The following is a 16,627-nucleotide window of genomic DNA, read 5'->3' on the forward strand; positions in this document are numbered from 1 at the left end:
CCAGAAAACTGGTGCAGCACAAGAGACGTCTCGGAGAAGGAGGTGCAAGGTTCGGATTATGGAGAATGTTAGACTTGGATCAGTTGCAGAACGGAGAGCACGGGAAGTGTGATAGACAGAGATGAGGGAGGAGATATAGGGTGGTGCAGAACTGGAGAGCTTTACGGTTGAAACGGTTAAGTTTATATTGTATTGTGCAGTGAATGGGCAACCAGTGCAATGACTGGCACAAGGTGGAGGCATCGGTGTAGCGGCTGGACAGAAATACAACCCTGACTGTTGTATTCAGGATAGATTGGAAACAAAAAAGTTTGGTTAGAGGAAGACCGATCAGTAGAGAGCTGCAGTATTACAGACGAGAAGGAATAAGAGCAACAGTAAGCGTTTTTGCAGTTTCAAAGGTGAGAAAAGGTAGGATTTTGGTGATATTTTTGAGATACAGGTGACATGAGCTAGTGATCGAGTGGATATAGGGAATAAAGGAAAGGTCTGTGTCAAATATGACCGCAAGACAGCGAGTGTGCACAAAAGTCCCCAAATATTAAAATATCCTCAAAAGTTCCCACATATTAATACAGAAACATAAAGTTAGCCCCCATGCACATTAGACTAATGTCAACAGAACCCACCAATATTGATAAGTACGGCTGGCAGCCTAACGTGTATGGGTGACCCCAACTTTCCACTGACAGACAATTTTGAGGGAGATAAGAATGTGGCATGTATGATTTCGGACTGTCGATCCTTTCATTCTCCACTTCCAGAGCAGCTGTTTCATAAAGAACACAGGAGCGCTTGGCAGAGCTATGGTAGAGTTGGCTGAGATGACAGCCGGCAAAGCGACATCTATCTAAAGTGCATGGGGGTGCTTAAGAGTTTTTCTTTTCGACTGATTTGATAAATCTGCTTCAAGCGCGATCGTTTCGCCTTTACTGTTCCTTCAAGACCCAATTTCCGACCTACAAGTATAATAATAAAGGTAAATCATTTATTAATGTATTTTCCTTTATTTCCACCCTTCGGTTTTGTTAGATTTTTTTGCTTTTTGATATCTGAAAATATTCAATAAGATTACTGTTTATGAACAGACTAACAGTGTGAACATTAAGTGCCCCCCGCTCACCCGTCGCCGCGCAGTTCTAGTTGATCTCCTGTAGAAAACGATATTGATTGTGCAGCTTTATAATTATGTGCAGGCAATTGTTGATCGAAATAGCTATTGAGAGACTCAGCGCCTGCTGAGACAATAGAAAAATCAGCTCTGTATTAAGTCAAGGAGAGAAATTACCTAGTTTTATAGGGATAACATTAGAAACATTAACCATATGTACTTTAATAAGGTAATGAAATGACTAATTATATCATGTATTTGAAGAGTTTAATGAGGTTTTGTCTAATCTTCTTTATGCAGACGCGCACAGCTCCCCCTGCCTCTCGACTTCCTGCTTGCCAGGGGAGAGATGGCTCCTGAAGACTGACACACTGTTCGCTCTCTCATTTTGCATGGCCATTACCTCTGCAGCTTGGGACAAATGCAGGGACACTAAGGCTGGTCGTACCTAGCAATCCGGCCAGCTTTAGAGTAGTGCTTGCAGGTTCTGAAGCATAGAGCACATAAGCACCATCTCCTTGCCTAGGAAATCGGCTACCTCCGATAGACTGCAGAGGTGGCTGGTAACCTAGACCACGAAAAGTGAATATTTTATACTAGATGGAGGTCCGATGCTATCGCATCGGGAGGGTGGTAATGTCACGATGGAGGCAGGCTTTTCAGCGTTGAGAATCTCTCCCCCCATATGCACACCCACCTATCCACTCTGTATTTCCCCATGTGCTGACTTCTCCCGTCTGTGCTCTCTTCTTTGACCTGTCTAGCCCATGTACTATCCCCTTGTCTGCTATCTCTCTCCTTCCTGTGCTGTGTTCTCCCCTCTTGTGCTGTCCCGTTTGAGCTGTCTCCCCCCCCCGTGCTCTGTCTCTCTCACCCCTGTGCGCTTTCTCTCTCCTCCATCTGCTGTCCTTTCCTCTCATGTCATCTCTTCTTTGACCTGGCGTATACAGTGTGTGTGTGGTGTGTACGGCGTATACAATGTGTGAGTGGTGTGTACGGTGTATACAGTGTGTGTGTGGTGCGTACGGCGTATACAGTGTGTGTGTCGTGCGTACGGTGTATACAGTGTGTGGTGTGTACGGCGTATACAGTGTGTGTGGTGCGTACGGTGTATACAGTGTGCGTGTGTGTGGTGCGAACGGTGTATACAGGTGTATACAGTGTGTGTGGTGCGTACGGTGCATACAGTGTGTGTGGTGCGTACGGCGTAAACAGTGTGTGTCGTGCGTACCAGCGTATACAGTGTGTGGTGAGTACGGCGTATACAGTGTGTGTTGCATACGGCGTATACAGTGTGTGTGTGGTGCGTACGGCGTATACAGTGTGTGTGTCATGCGTACTAGTGTATACAGTGTGTGGTGTGTACGGCGTATACAGTGTGTGTGTAGTGCGTATGGCGTATACAGTGTGTGTGGTGCGACGGTGTTCCGCTGGTGGTACCGTGCAAGAGGCTGGTACCACCAGCAGTTTCCATATTGAGACACCCATCACTTGGGTGTCCCAATATGGCGGTCAGTGAACTTCCACCGCTTGAATTCTGGGATCCGGACACCTCTGGACAGAACAGGATGTGAAGACATTACAAGGTAAGTATATATTAGATTTTCAAGTGCCTTAAGTCATGAAAGGGCCCCATAGCAAAAGTTGGGATGGGCCAGCTTGGAAGTGGACACTCCCAACGAGTAGGTTTATTTTGACTGATGACTTCAGGTGTGTATGTGGCGCCTCTGAGGCTTCAGTCGCCACAGAGGTACTGCACCTTCTCGTAAGGTGTAGTGCCCCACCTTCCAGGTAAGGTGGGAACTCCTGACCACGCTCCACACCTGCATTCCACACACAGGATAGTTCAGTGGGGCCACCTAACAGCTACAGGCTGGAGGTTAGCAGAGCACCCCTTGTGGAACCCTGCTTCGTAACACGAGATGTGCTGGAAGGCGGGTGGAGAGAGATGATACAAAAGAGTGGGAAGAGTGAGAGTTAGTGGTTAGTTGGTTAGAGGAGAAAAAAGAGAGAATATGGGTGTCTGAGGGACGTGCTGCAGCAGGTCCCAGTGATCTGGGCTGCTGGCACAAGAAAGACCAGAGAAAGAGACTGATAAGATTGATAACCTAACCTTCCATAAGAGAGAGAGAACAGATCGGAACGAAGGAGAATAGAAGGACGGTGGGAAGCAGGTTGAGAAAGAGAGAGAACCCTTCCAGTCCAGAGAGCGCAAAGGCCTGGGCCCGGTCCCCGAGGTTGATTGGATCTTTGTCCGGCAACAGACACCGGAGGAGTAGTGAGCCGCTAACGCCTTGCTCCCATCATAGACTTGGGACACAACAGCAACTGAATAGAGAGCCGGGACGCAGTGAGGAGTCCCCGAAGCAGGCTACAGCTGTCTGTCATACAAGTAAAGACCAGGAACATCTAGAGAGAGGCATTCCAGGGTAACTAAGTACTGGAGTGCTTCGCACCTAAAGGCGCATGAGAGGAGTTGTTCAGGAAGGTACATGTTGGCGGAGTGTGGAGGGGAGAATCCTATCCTGCCTGGAGGTTGGCTGGAGCCCTGACCTGGAGAACACAGTACGGAGGTAGGCAGTTGTGTGAACTGCAAACAGTGAGTAAAGCTTTGGAACCACATACTCTGGTGTCCTCCAGTTATTCCTGCACCACTACACCTGGGTACCAGCCTCCACACCATTCTGCGCCTCTCCTCATCCATTGCACCTACACTGCCCTGGGACTACAGCTCCACCTGTGGGGAGCTATACCATCTCTGCTGCACCACACCATCAGTCCCAGCGGATCTGTATGCAGCGTTGGCTTACCATCTTACTTGTCAAACACCACAGGTGGCGTCACGAAATATTCATATAAACTTAAACACCATTAACCTCACCGCCATTGATATTGGGCGCCCAGGGCCACGGACCGGGTCACCGCTGCTGTGACACATTCCCGCCTTGACACTGGCCCGGTACCTAGTACCCCGCTGCCCTGGGTGTGTGAGGGCGACCCATGTAGAGTATTGGCTTTTCTAATATCTTGTAGACTTCTCAAACAGTTTCTTCTGGGATCTTACCAGCAAAATGAAACAATTGCATTGCAAATCTTATTGCACACTGTTTACCACCCAAGAGGAGGGTTAGGGTTAACCCGAAGGTACCTCCACCCTATTTTTACAACTCCATACATTTTCCATTTGTTTTCTAACGTTACATGATTCCATGAAAACCGCTTATTAAAATTAAGACATGCCCTCCCTGGAATAGACCCTCTTTTTTCCATGGCCTCATCATGCAGAGCTCTCCTTTTGTAGGGATACAATTCAATAGAGGTGGAACCTGAGTACATAAGGGAAATGAACTCGGTGGATCATTTCTTCCCATCAGACTTAGATTGAGTCCCACAGCGTAAGGAGAGGAGATCAATGCACTGGTTCTATCCTTAAGTCATGAGAATGAATGGGGCCATCCTGAGCTGGGCTTTCACTGTTCACGAGCCCTATAGAAATTGCTGACTACATACTGTAAGGGAGGTGGATTTAGTAGTTCATGATTTGAACCAATTATATTGCATTTTTGTCTTTGTTGTGGAAAAAAAAGAATATTTTAAAGGTAATCCATCAGCAGGTTTTTGTTATGTAATGTGAGAACAGCATGATGTAGGTACAGAGACCTCGATTCCAGCGATGTGTCACTTACAGAAGCCCTCCTCCCATCAAAGTTTTTAACCTCTTAATATATTGCAATAATCATATTATTTAGCAATGTGTACTTACAATTGCTCCTTTTGTCTTTCTACCCAGTTCATTCTTCTCTTTTCCATTAGGTCTGTGGCATCTTGTGATTAAAAACAAACTAGCTGAATCTTTCTTAGCTCTGTGTAGAAATAGGAAGTCTTTTCCTGCATGAGACATCATTAGAACTACAACTTTGCATTACTGCAAAGTCCCTAGAAGGGGAAGGGAGAGGAGTGGAGCAGCTGGGTCAGGAGTTCAAGAGGAGGTGGAGCTGAACTACCAGGGACTTTGTAGTGATGTAGAATTGTATTTCTAATGATGACTCTTGCAGGGAAAGTGTTACACTTTCTACATAGAGCCAGTTTTTAATGAAATGATGTCATAGACCTAATGGGAAAAGTTAATATTTAACTGGGTAGAAAGACAAAATGAGCACTTGTAAGTACTCAGTGCTGTATAATATGATGACTGCAATATATTAAGATAAAAACTTCGATGGAATTGCTCATTTACTGGGCTGCTTGCTGCAGTTTTGATTAAAATCACTGTTATTAATTGCTGCAGATGTAGCAGTTCTCTGAATGCTGAACTCTGTGTAACCCCACTCACACCACTGATTGGATGATTTCTGTATACACTGTGCATAGGCAGAAAGCTGCCAATCCAAAGTAGGAGAACTGCATGGCACAAGACAACTAGTCCTCTAGCAACAATCTCCTGCTGATAAGAGTGATTTTATTGAACCAACACACAGCCTAGTAAATGACACATCACTGGAATCAGGCTTTCTGTCTCTACATTGTGCTGCTGTCAGATTTATATAGCAAAAACCCGCTGAAAGATTGTTAGATTTAATCTAAAAACAGGCAATGCTTCCTAAACCATGTCAAATTTAAAGCCTTATTTTTTCACTATAATTGGCTGATAATTACAAACATGCAATTTTAGCTAATGTGCCCCTTTACATGAATCTGACATCATACATCTCTTTCCCTTCCCAGTGAGGAGACGGGTGATTTTTTCGATAGAATGAAAAGAGTACTTCAGAAGCAAGAAAGCATGCAGCGGTACTGGAGGACCGAGGTACAGTATGTTCAGATGTTTGTGCCTTTATTATTCCTCCTCTCTTAAAATAGCCGCAGCGTCGCTAGCTGTAATGGAGATTGGAAGAACTAGTGTAGGAGGCGCACACGGATGCGTAGGAGGCCCACACGGGTGCGTAGGAGGCGGCGCACACGGGTGCATAGGAGGCGGCGCACATGGGTGCGTAGGTGGCGCACACGGGTGTGTAGGAGGCCACACAGGTGTGTAGGAGGGCACCCGGGTGCGTAGGTGGCGCACACGGGTGCGTAGGAGGCCACACGGGTGCGTAGGTGGCGCACACGGGTGCGTAGGTGGCGCACACGGGTGCGTAGGAGGGGCACACGGGTGAGTAGGTGGCACACACGGGTGTGTAGGTGGCGCACACGGGTGCGTAGGAGGCCACACGGGTGCGTAGGTGGCGCACACGGGTGTGTAGTTGGCGCACACGGGTGTGTAGTTGGCGCACACGGGTGTGTAGGTGGCGCACACGGGTGTGTAGGCCACACGGGTGTGTAGGTGGCGCACACGGGTGCGCAGGTGGCGCACACTGGTGCGGTAGGAGGCGCACACGGGTGAGTAGGTGGCACACACGGGTATGTAGTTGGCGCACACGGGTGTGTAGTTGGCGCACACGGGTGTGTAGGTGGCGCACACGGGTGTGTAGTTGGCGCACACGGGTGTGTAGTTGGCACACACGGGTGTGTAGGTGGCGCACACGGGTGTTTAGTTGGCACACACGGGTGTGTAGTTGGCGCACACGGGTGTGTAGGTGATGCACACAGTTGCATAGAAGGGCACACAGGTGCGTAGGAGGGCACACAGTTGCATAGAAGGGCACACAGGTGTGTAGGAGGGCACACAGTTGCATAGAAGGGCACACAGGTGTGTAGGAGGGCACACAGGTGCGTAGGAGGGCACACAGTTGCATAGGAGGGCACACAGGTGCATAGGAGGGCACACAGTTGCATAGAAGGGCACACAGGTGTGTAGGAGGGCACACAGTTGCTTAGAAGGGCACACAGGTGCGTAGGAGGGCACACAGGTGCATAGGAGGGCACACAGCTGCAAAGGAAGGCACACAGTTGCAAAGGAGGGCACACAGTTGCATAGAAGGGCACACAGGTGCATAGGAGGGCACACAGGTGCGTAGGAGGGCACACAGTTGCATAGGAGGGCACACAGGTGCGTAGAAGGGCACACAGGTGTGTAGGAGGGCACAGTGGTGTGTAGGAGGGCACACAGGTGTGTAGGAGGGCACACAGTTGCATAGAAGGGCACACAGTTGCGTAGGAGGGCACACAGTTGCGTAGGAGGGCACACTGGTGTGTAGGAGGGCACACAGGTGAGCAGGAGTCTTCAGAACATTCAGAGATGCACCAATTCAGTGTCACCATAGACCCAAATCCTGATCTTCAACTTGTGGCTTTCCAGTTGTTTAAAAACTACAACTCCCAGCATGGCATGTCAACCCAAAGTTGAAGACTAGACCATGTTTCTAGACCTACCCAGCCTTAGATCTAATATAACAGCCACTCACTATATTGTGATTATCCCCCTTTAAGAATAACCCTCCTAAGCCTCCCAGCCTGTAATGCCTGGTGACCAATCTTTTGTATTTTTATCCATACACAATATAAATGTATGCAAGACTCTGAGTAATAGATGTTATTTTACATGAGCAGATGGTCAAAGACATAAAATAAGTTGGGGTTTTTTTCAAGTTCTTTTGTAGATGATCTTGTGATTTTCTTTCCAGGGTGTTTTAAATAACAGCATCCCACCTCCTCCCGAGAACACGGGCGAACACCGAGCCACAGACAAGCTGAGACCGTCCAAAAGAGAGGTGAATTCATGCAAATCGAAAACTTTGCAGCAATGTTTCTGGCATTAAGATTTATTAAATAAAGATATAGATTTGGTGTAAGTGCATCAAACGTCTGCAAGGAGTTTGCGTGTTCTCCCCATGTTTGGGTGGGTTTCCTCTGGATTCTCCGGTTTCCTCCAACACTCCAAAGACATACTGATAGGGAATGTAAGATTAGGAGCCCCAATAAGGACGGTAATGATAAATCACTGCAGACTATGATGACACTATATACGTAGGTAAAATAATGGCTTCTTCAGGGGTTCCATTTCAATCCCCATTCTTCAGGGTTTAAGAAGGACATGTAGGCTAAACGCAATGTAAAAATAGTCTTTGTATAATAAAACTCTTGTATTTTTTTCTTCAAAGATGGAAATGCTATATGAGGAAATTCTCTACACATTAGTTTATATGGCCGGTGTTGTATCCTATGAACACGTCGCCAGTGAAGAAGAACTTTTTTACTACCTTCAAAGGGTATGTGGCCTCTGCTTCAATATACCATATACAATTATCATTCCTATAAATGTGTCTCCTGATCTATCTTCAAAAATAAAAAATCATTGCTGATAAACATGCTTTTTCCATCACTGCCATTAACATCAGCACCACGGTCAGCTCACTCAGGATTACCATGAAGACACATGATGTCAACCACTCCGAAAATTTAATTTTCAGTCTAGAATCTCTCCTTTGGAGGGAATCTGTCACCATGTTTTTGTTACCTATTGTAAAAATGGAGAGATCCTGATTCCGGTGATGTGCTTGCTGTGGTTTTGGTAAGACATTGTTTTATCAGCAGGAGATTATCACTAGAGGACTAGTAAACCTGCTACCAGGTAGTCCTCCATATTCATGAGCTGTGTACAAACCCACCCCCACCGCCGATTGATCACCTAGGTACGAACCCAGAATTTTACAGTTCAGGTTCGTTCATCCCTTGTTACAGCTCACTGATCTGCCCTTATGGAGTATAACTATAATATGACCACCGTAGAAGAAAACACTTTTCCCAGTGATAAGTGTTTCCAATTATGGATATTTTTATTGCTGGCTATAGACTGAGGTTATACAAATAGGGAACATAAATCTATACTTGGAAATAACTGCACATTAGTGACACTTACAGTGACAACTAACTGTATGAGATGCCGAGAAGATTGATGGCTGTTTAATACCTCCATGCATTGTAAATGAAGGTACTGTATGTTCACAATAGTTGGTTAATATATTGATAGATGTCTTTAAGGAAGTGAGTTCAGAATTGTTTTGCTCTCAATAAGTGTGCATTCTTTTCTCCGAGTGCTAAGTTATTTGGTGCGCTTGTCTCAGTTCGGCCTTGCTGGTGATGCCGTAATCTGACTTTGAGTTAGACCAAAAAAGTCAGATCAACCATCTATGGGGCAAAATGTTTTCTTACTGATATGTAATTTTCGGTATGGAAAAAAAACACTTTTGTAATTAGATCTCATTAAAAATGTTGTAACGTTTACGTTTTTTAGCCTTTATATAGCACTGACTATGGTTGGCTGCAGAATGGGTTAACTGAGAATCCGTCAGTAAGCTCCAATATTAGAGTTTGTAACTCTTTTCTCTGTCTTGTTCTGAGCTCCTCTCAGCTGATTTATGACCACAGACCACATCAAAGTTGAATGTGCACGAAAACAAAGAGCCCATAAAAGCCAAACATTGATAAATTTTTAATGAAAACCAACTGCAAAAGTGAATTTTAGCCCCCAAATATGTCCTTTTAAGTAAATCAAAAAAGAAGATATTCAACAGAAGCAGAGAACCCCTTTTAAAACACATTTAAAACTAGTGTAAGGGGAAAGTCGAGCAAAGTAGTCAGTCAAACTGCAGCGCTCATTTCTCAGCGTTCCATTTGAAAAATGAAAGATGGAATGAAGTGCTTGTTATGGTAATCTGTTCCGCTTTTCCATTGCACTAGTTTTGATCGATCTCCCCCCAACATCTTGTCTCTTTAGGATAAACAAGGGTAACATATTCTTATTTTTGTGTGTTGAATACCTAAGTCCTCATGTCATCTACAAATCTTCCATACCTCAGTCATCATGTCATCTACCAATCCTCCATACCTCAGTCCTCATGTCATCTACCAATCCTCCATACCTCAGTCCTCATGTCATCTACCAATCCTCCATACCTCAGTCCTCATGTCATCTACCAATCCTCCATACCTCAGTCCTCATGTCATCTACCAATCCTCCATACCTCAGTCCTCATGTCATCTACCAATCCTCCATACCTCAGTCCTCATGTCATCTACCAATCCTCCATACCTCAGTCCTCATGTCATCTACCAATCCTCCATACCTCAGTCCTCATGTCATCTGCCAATCCTCCATACCTCAGTCCTCATGTCATCTACCAAGCCTCCATACCTCAGTCCTCATGTCATCTACCAATCCTCCATACCTCAGTCCTCATGTCATCTGCCAATCCTCCATACCTCAGTCCTCATGTCATCTACCAAGCCTCCATACCTCAGTCCTCATGTCATCAACCAAGCCTCCATACCTCAGTCCTCATGTCATCTACCAATCCTCCATACCGCAGTCCTCATGTCATCTACCAATCCTCCATACCTCAGTCTCTTTTCCATAAAATCCTTTGTTCTATGAATTAGGGAACAGCTGGAATGCAAATCTAATTTACTAAGAATGAAGAAGTGAAGACATAGCTAATGGAAAAAAACACCTTACTCTCTACCTAAACCATAAACAAAGAAGCCACTTAATGGTGCCCATACACCATAGATCACTGTCGGCCAAATGCTCACTTGGTGATGGCTATCTCTCCAGATTTTCCCACACACATGAATGCTCATCTGAGCTCTCCAAGAGTTCGCTATGGTATGTGAATTGCTACCAGAATCAAGTGGTGGCTGATCTAACAGGAGAACATAAGGATAGGAAGTTGACCTCAAACTACTGAGTCCTTCTTTCACCTGACCTCAAATGTTGGGGAAAAATCAGTGACCCCCATGTACATTAGATGGTCGTCTGGGCCTGTCACAATCAGCAGGTTCCATCTTACTTATTCTAATGTGTATGGAGGCCTATGTTCTATGACACCCTACGGCAGGAATGCTTGGACCTAAGGTGATATAAACCAAGTTCAACAGAACAACATAAAGTCCAGACATTGCATCTGTAATATAAATGGTACAATGCACCAAGTCTGCCACTGGTGGCTTTCATACACTGGTTGCAACTGTTTTATGTTAATTCCCTGCCAAAAATACAAAAAATTACAGTACAAACCCAATTCACGTGTGGCGAATATAACCCTGGGTATTTGACGGCCTTCTATTGTTGCAGATTTGCAATGGAAAACCCAAAGAATATCTCTATCTAGATCTCAAGATCTCAACATGTCCATGAATTGCAGACAACACATGATTTCCATATGAACTGTGTAATACTTGATTTCTCCAGTGGTGGCGCTGCAGGGAAATTGAATAACTTCTTCTACTGATCACAAGACATCTGAGCAGCAGGACACCCTATGATCAATGGATTTATGGTGAACCCTTCTACAAAACCCTTTGCCAAAGAACTGACAACCTTCTGAAGACATAAAGTGATAAATGTAATTTTCCCCTAGGCATCACTTCCTATTATGCATCCCTAGTCCAATAGCCTTGTAGTTCCTAGACCCTACATACTGGATGCTCACATTGAAGCGCTAAGATTTTAAGCTCGGCCATAGCAATGATGGCAGCAAAATCTGCCTCTAGAAGATGCAACAACCGACACAATGCAAAGTCTTTCATGTGACAACCAGTGACATTTGCTTTAAGCATTCGTCCCTTTAAGCAGAAAGCCTGTGGACAGTCATTGCACGAACTCCATGTCATGATACAACAGAGACAAAGGCAATTGACTTTGGAAATGTCATCGCGCATTTGCTGAGCTGCTGCCTTCAGAGAGCTTGCCAACTTGCAGGAAACACATGGCAGGTTGCACTCGGCTACAGCAGATAATTAGACACCAAACATACATCCCCCCCGCTTCATACTCCTACCATAATAATGCCTTATTTCTCTCTTCCCCAGTAGAAACAAATATATATATATATATACATTTATTTTCACAGGTTTTTGGAATAAGCGAGATTGACCACGAGTCCATCCTGATGCGTGTCAAAGAGTCAAAGGTAAAGTGATAACAAAATGTGCTGCCATGTTATGTGTTGGGTATGAAAACAGCAGTATTACTTTTTACATGAACCTATCACCATGAGAGCAGGGGCGGACATACCATTGGTGAAACCTGTGTAGCCACGCTAGCGCCCAATAGGTAAGGAATTCAAATCCAGCTTCAAAGCAGGTGGAATTGGTCATTATGATTTACTGTTGGGCTGTAAAGGGCCCAAATAATGTTCATGCACAGGGGCCGTCTCATCTCTGTGTCCAACAGCACTTGAAAGGACACTTTAAATTAGGGGATATTACTGATAATACCCATAACATCCATTCAATCGTTCCGGACTTCTTAACAGAACTACAAAGACCAGGCAAGGTAGCCCAGGTTGCCCAATTGTGTTATTACAATGCGTCTACCCTTATCTTAACTGCAACTTGGTTACAAGGGTATTTCCATCTACATAAATGACCACCCTGGATGATGAAGAAATAAGACAGAAGAAGAATCAAAGCCTTTTGAAATGTGGTATGGTGGTGCTGGAGAAGGATGTTATCAATACCATGATGGCAAGAAGAACAAATAAATCCATTTTGGAATAAATCAAGTTAGACATGTCACTGGAAGCAATGATCACCAAGCTACGACTTGCCTACTTTGTATAATGTGTCCAAAGAGAGTGATCACTGGAGAAGGACATCATGGTTGTAAGAATAGAATGAACAAGGCAAAGAGGAAGACCAGCAAACCCATGGCTTGATACTATCACGATAACAGCGGAGAAGACCCTGGTGGACCTATCAAGGCTAGCATAAGATCGATCTTCCAACAGATCATTCATCCATCTAGTCACCATTGCTCGAGATCGAGCCAAAGGCCACTAAATAAATAAATGACTACTTATCCATTGAAAACGTGATAATTGTTAATTTAATGTTTGGCCTCAAGACCGCAGTCAGGAGAAATCTTATGGAGTAACGGGATGCGCACATGCGTCCTTCAACTCCATTATAAATCCATGGCATTGATGATGGCTGAGATGAGCTCAGCTCTTGTCTATCTTCAAATCTTCAGTGCCGTAGTCTCAGAATGAAGTGGCAGGATGCATGTATGTATTGTATGGTGGGTGGTAAAAAGAGTATTTACTATGCTTGAACAAAACTATTCAGGACTTTGGTTTAGCGGTCATGTTGGTTGGTTGGTTGGTTGGTATTTCCCATAAGGGATGGGGGCATTGCTCTAGAATCACTGCGTTGAGAAACATGTGATGGTGTCTCCGCAGTGTTGGATGTTGATCTCCATGAGTTCATTCATCCTCATTTTTCACAGTCTTCTACTAGGCATTGCTCCTACTGGCCAGTTTCCTACTCCACACTGATGAGGGGCAATACCCCGAAACAGCTGTCTGTGGATGGATACCATGTTTTGGCATAGGTGGTTTCCTTCATTGGAGACTGCCCTTCCCGTGGTTGTTCCTTCCCGGGGTAAGACCTGGCTAGTCATTGCTTGCGTTGAGAAACATGTGATGGTGTCTCCGCGGCTTGTGTTTTGCATGTTTTTACATATTTCCCATAAGGGATGGGGGCATTGCTCTGGAATCACTGTGTTGAGGAACATGTGATGGTGTCTCCGCAGTGTTGGATGTTGATCTCCATGAGTTCATTCATCCTCATTTTTCACATGTTGGTACTCTGTGTCAGATCACTGAAAGCTGTCTTCTTTCTGCTGGCATCCACAGTGCTTCTTCTGATTAGTAGGCCCTCTCCATCTCATGACTATGTCACGTCAAACAGTTGTTGCGCCGTAGGGCCTACTTAGTCAGAACAGGTGCCAGGGCTGCCAGCAGTTTATTGAAATTTCAGTGCTCTGGCCTGGCTGCCATGGAGTACCAAGGTCCTGCAAATCATTTTGCTCAATTCTAGTGTCAACGGCAGGGGTCCCCAACCTGTAGCTTGGGAGCCACTTGTGGCTCGTTGTCCCAGGAATTGTGGCTCGCAACTGTCTGCCAGCTTGGTGCATTAGCTCCAGAGGAGGTTCCTGAAGCTGGATTCGACAGTGAGTTGGGAGTCCTTGATGGGAGAATACTGAATTGCGGCATTGTGGGAACCCCTTGGTCTCAGTGTACTGCTTTGGAGTGATTTCTGTGAAAAAGCTTCGGATATCATTATACTCAAAATGGGGGCTTTGGTTCACACTACTTTGAGGGGATAGGAGCAGGATGTTGCTCGTGACGCCCTCTCAGAGCTGAATGTGGCTCCCAACCCTCTCTGAGCTGAATGTGGCTCTCAAAGTCAAAAAGGTTGGGGACCGCTGGTCTACGGTATGGCTTTATGTAGCCCTATGTATTCTGAGCTTCTATAGGAAAAATAAAGGATCACAAACTTCAAACCGTTCCAGTTACAGATCCTTACCCATGATATGGCCACGGACATGAGATCTTGTAATGTAGGCTAGACTAGGAGTACAGTGAACCTCTCCAAAATACAACCTTTTTATGCAGACTAGATTTTCATCCCATCATATATTATGCACCCTTGTCCTCTTCTCTGATAGTACCACTTCTCTAAAGCCGATCGTCCAGTGGATCATTTTTAGAAATGATCAGATCATCAATGTACCAGTTTAAATGGGAAAAGTAGATGGCTGAAAAAATGTAAAATTACCATTTGGCCAATCATGTCATACACTTGTAATTTCAGCCAAAAATGACTGAAAAACCCAATCTGATCACACTATTGTCAGGCCGTGGTCTGCCACCAGCTCTTATGAACGTTCATATACTATCGAAATGATGGTCTATCAAAGCAGTCCAAGTTGGCCAATTCATCGCTATTTTATTACATGTGTATATACCGCTTAAAAGCCAAGTGTTCATTGTAATTTTAGGTTGCCTCAAAGAAGTTTCCCTTCTTTCTGTAGAGAATAGATAAAAAGGCAATCAACAGAAATGTGAATGTTACACATCTGTACAATGGACTGTGCGCTATTCTACAATATACCAACGATATAATGATGACCTCGACTACAGAGGAGCACAATGTTCAGGTTCTGAGGTCTCCAAAGCTAAGTACATGGAGCAATTAACGCATTTCAGTGGGCGATGAGTGTTTTTAGTCCATACAAATGCATCCTTTGGAGACGTCAAATCTAAAAAAATACAGTAAACAAACTGCGGATTGTGAACACTCATGCAGGTCAAGTAGTTCATGGTAAATATATACCTGCGGTAAATATAACCGTTACAGCCTACACAGTAATGACATCAAGGCACAAGGAGTACAGCTCTTCATATCTAGTCATACTTGCATTCCTAGCAGGTAGAATATAGATTCTTTGTCTATTGTTGTACATTACTTAAAAAGACTTTGATATCATACATAACGCTTTATCTACCCTTCCTCCCACCTCTGTAAGCAGAGGATGTAGCTATATTGGGTGAATGTTTTAATTTGCATCCGGACCCTGGGGACCCAAAATTCAGGAACCTTATTCATAAGCTAGATGTTTGTGCTGTGATGCTGTGCCTATAGGTCGGAGTGGCCTGGATCCATGGGAGCTTTGCCTTGCCGCAAGGGTGCTGTGGAACACCAGGATGCTCCCCCTACTGATCTGGTGTAGCTTCAGCGGTGTTCGGCACCTATTAGGTCAGGGATACACTGAGAGGTTCATTATGACGTGGTAGTGGGCTTCATACAGTCTGATCAGAATGTTAAACTAAGAACCTCATGTCAATTTTAGTAATTTTTTAGCTGCAATAGATCAATGTATGATTTTTGGATGTGCAGTCCTTGTATTTTTTTTTCTATAGTTATAGCTTAGTCATAATCTAGAGTGACGATCTACAAAGAGAACAATTTTCACTCTGGAGGACCCAGTCCTTCTGTGCATTAGATGGACAATTGACTATTATTTTCAATAGGAACTGTGTAATGCTGTGTTTCTCCAGCGGTGGTGCTGTAGGACAATTAAACACTTGATCTTGAGTCCCTTCCCAGGCAATCACTGTGATCAGCTTTACGGTAGCAAGTTCTTCTACTAAATAAGAATTGTGTAAAACCTCTTAAAAGTTGAATACTTTAACAAGTCCTTATTTTAAATCCAAATACATAGTAAATTGGATTATTTCAAATATTTTTCTAATAGACCGCCGACAGACTTGGCAAATGCAGGCATATGATGTACATTTCATTCATCTTCAAAAGGTGATCTTCCCTTTATATTTCTTCATTTGATGTTCCTCTCTTCCAGGCACCCATCTACGCTTTGAAAGTCACAGTGGTTCAGGCCAGAAATCTTCTTGCAAAAGATGCCAATGGTTAGTATCTCCATCATTAAAACGATGAAAAGTCTAAATTTCTCTCTTATTTTTAGTGTTATATTTTTTTATTTCATCCCAACATCAACTTTCCTATTTACCTCTGAAGTCAAGTTGAAGATTATCTTTGGAAGCTACGAATTTCCATTATATTGCTCTTCTGTCCTTTCTCAGGATCTCTCAGATGTTGACGTACAAACGAGGTAACCTCTGTTGCTTTCCAGCTGTTGTTGAACTAGGCTTGCTGGAATATATAGTTCAACAACAGCTGGAGAGCCACAGGTTGCCTAAGCCTGGTCTACAGCTGCCACCATCCCAAAGATATTGTGAGTCTGGTCGGCATACACCCAACATGATGGCTTTC

At 44.5% G+C, this 16,627-nt stretch overlaps 1 protein-coding gene across 1 annotated transcript in view; it reads left to right on the forward strand.

Annotated features, from left to right (window-relative positions):
• The window catches only part of BAIAP3 (BAI1 associated protein 3), a 277,420-nt gene that overhangs the window by 122,739 nt on the left and 138,054 nt on the right, over positions 1–16,627 (forward strand). Inside the window, exons 3-7 of the mRNA XM_073555195.1 lie at positions 5,837–5,918; positions 7,675–7,761; positions 8,152–8,259; positions 11,902–11,961; positions 16,197–16,263. Of these exons, the coding sequence (XP_073411296.1) occupies positions 5,837–5,918; positions 7,675–7,761; positions 8,152–8,259; positions 11,902–11,961; positions 16,197–16,263 (404 nt within the window). The remainder of the gene's footprint in view (positions 1–5,836; positions 5,919–7,674; positions 7,762–8,151; positions 8,260–11,901; positions 11,962–16,196; positions 16,264–16,627) is intronic.

This window comes from Dendrobates tinctorius, unplaced genomic scaffold (assembly GCF_039654945.1).
Source record: "Dendrobates tinctorius isolate UK_male_01 unplaced genomic scaffold, ASM3965494v1 ptg000222l, whole genome shotgun sequence".
Lineage (NCBI taxonomy): Eukaryota > Metazoa > Chordata > Amphibia > Anura > Dendrobatidae > Dendrobates > Dendrobates tinctorius.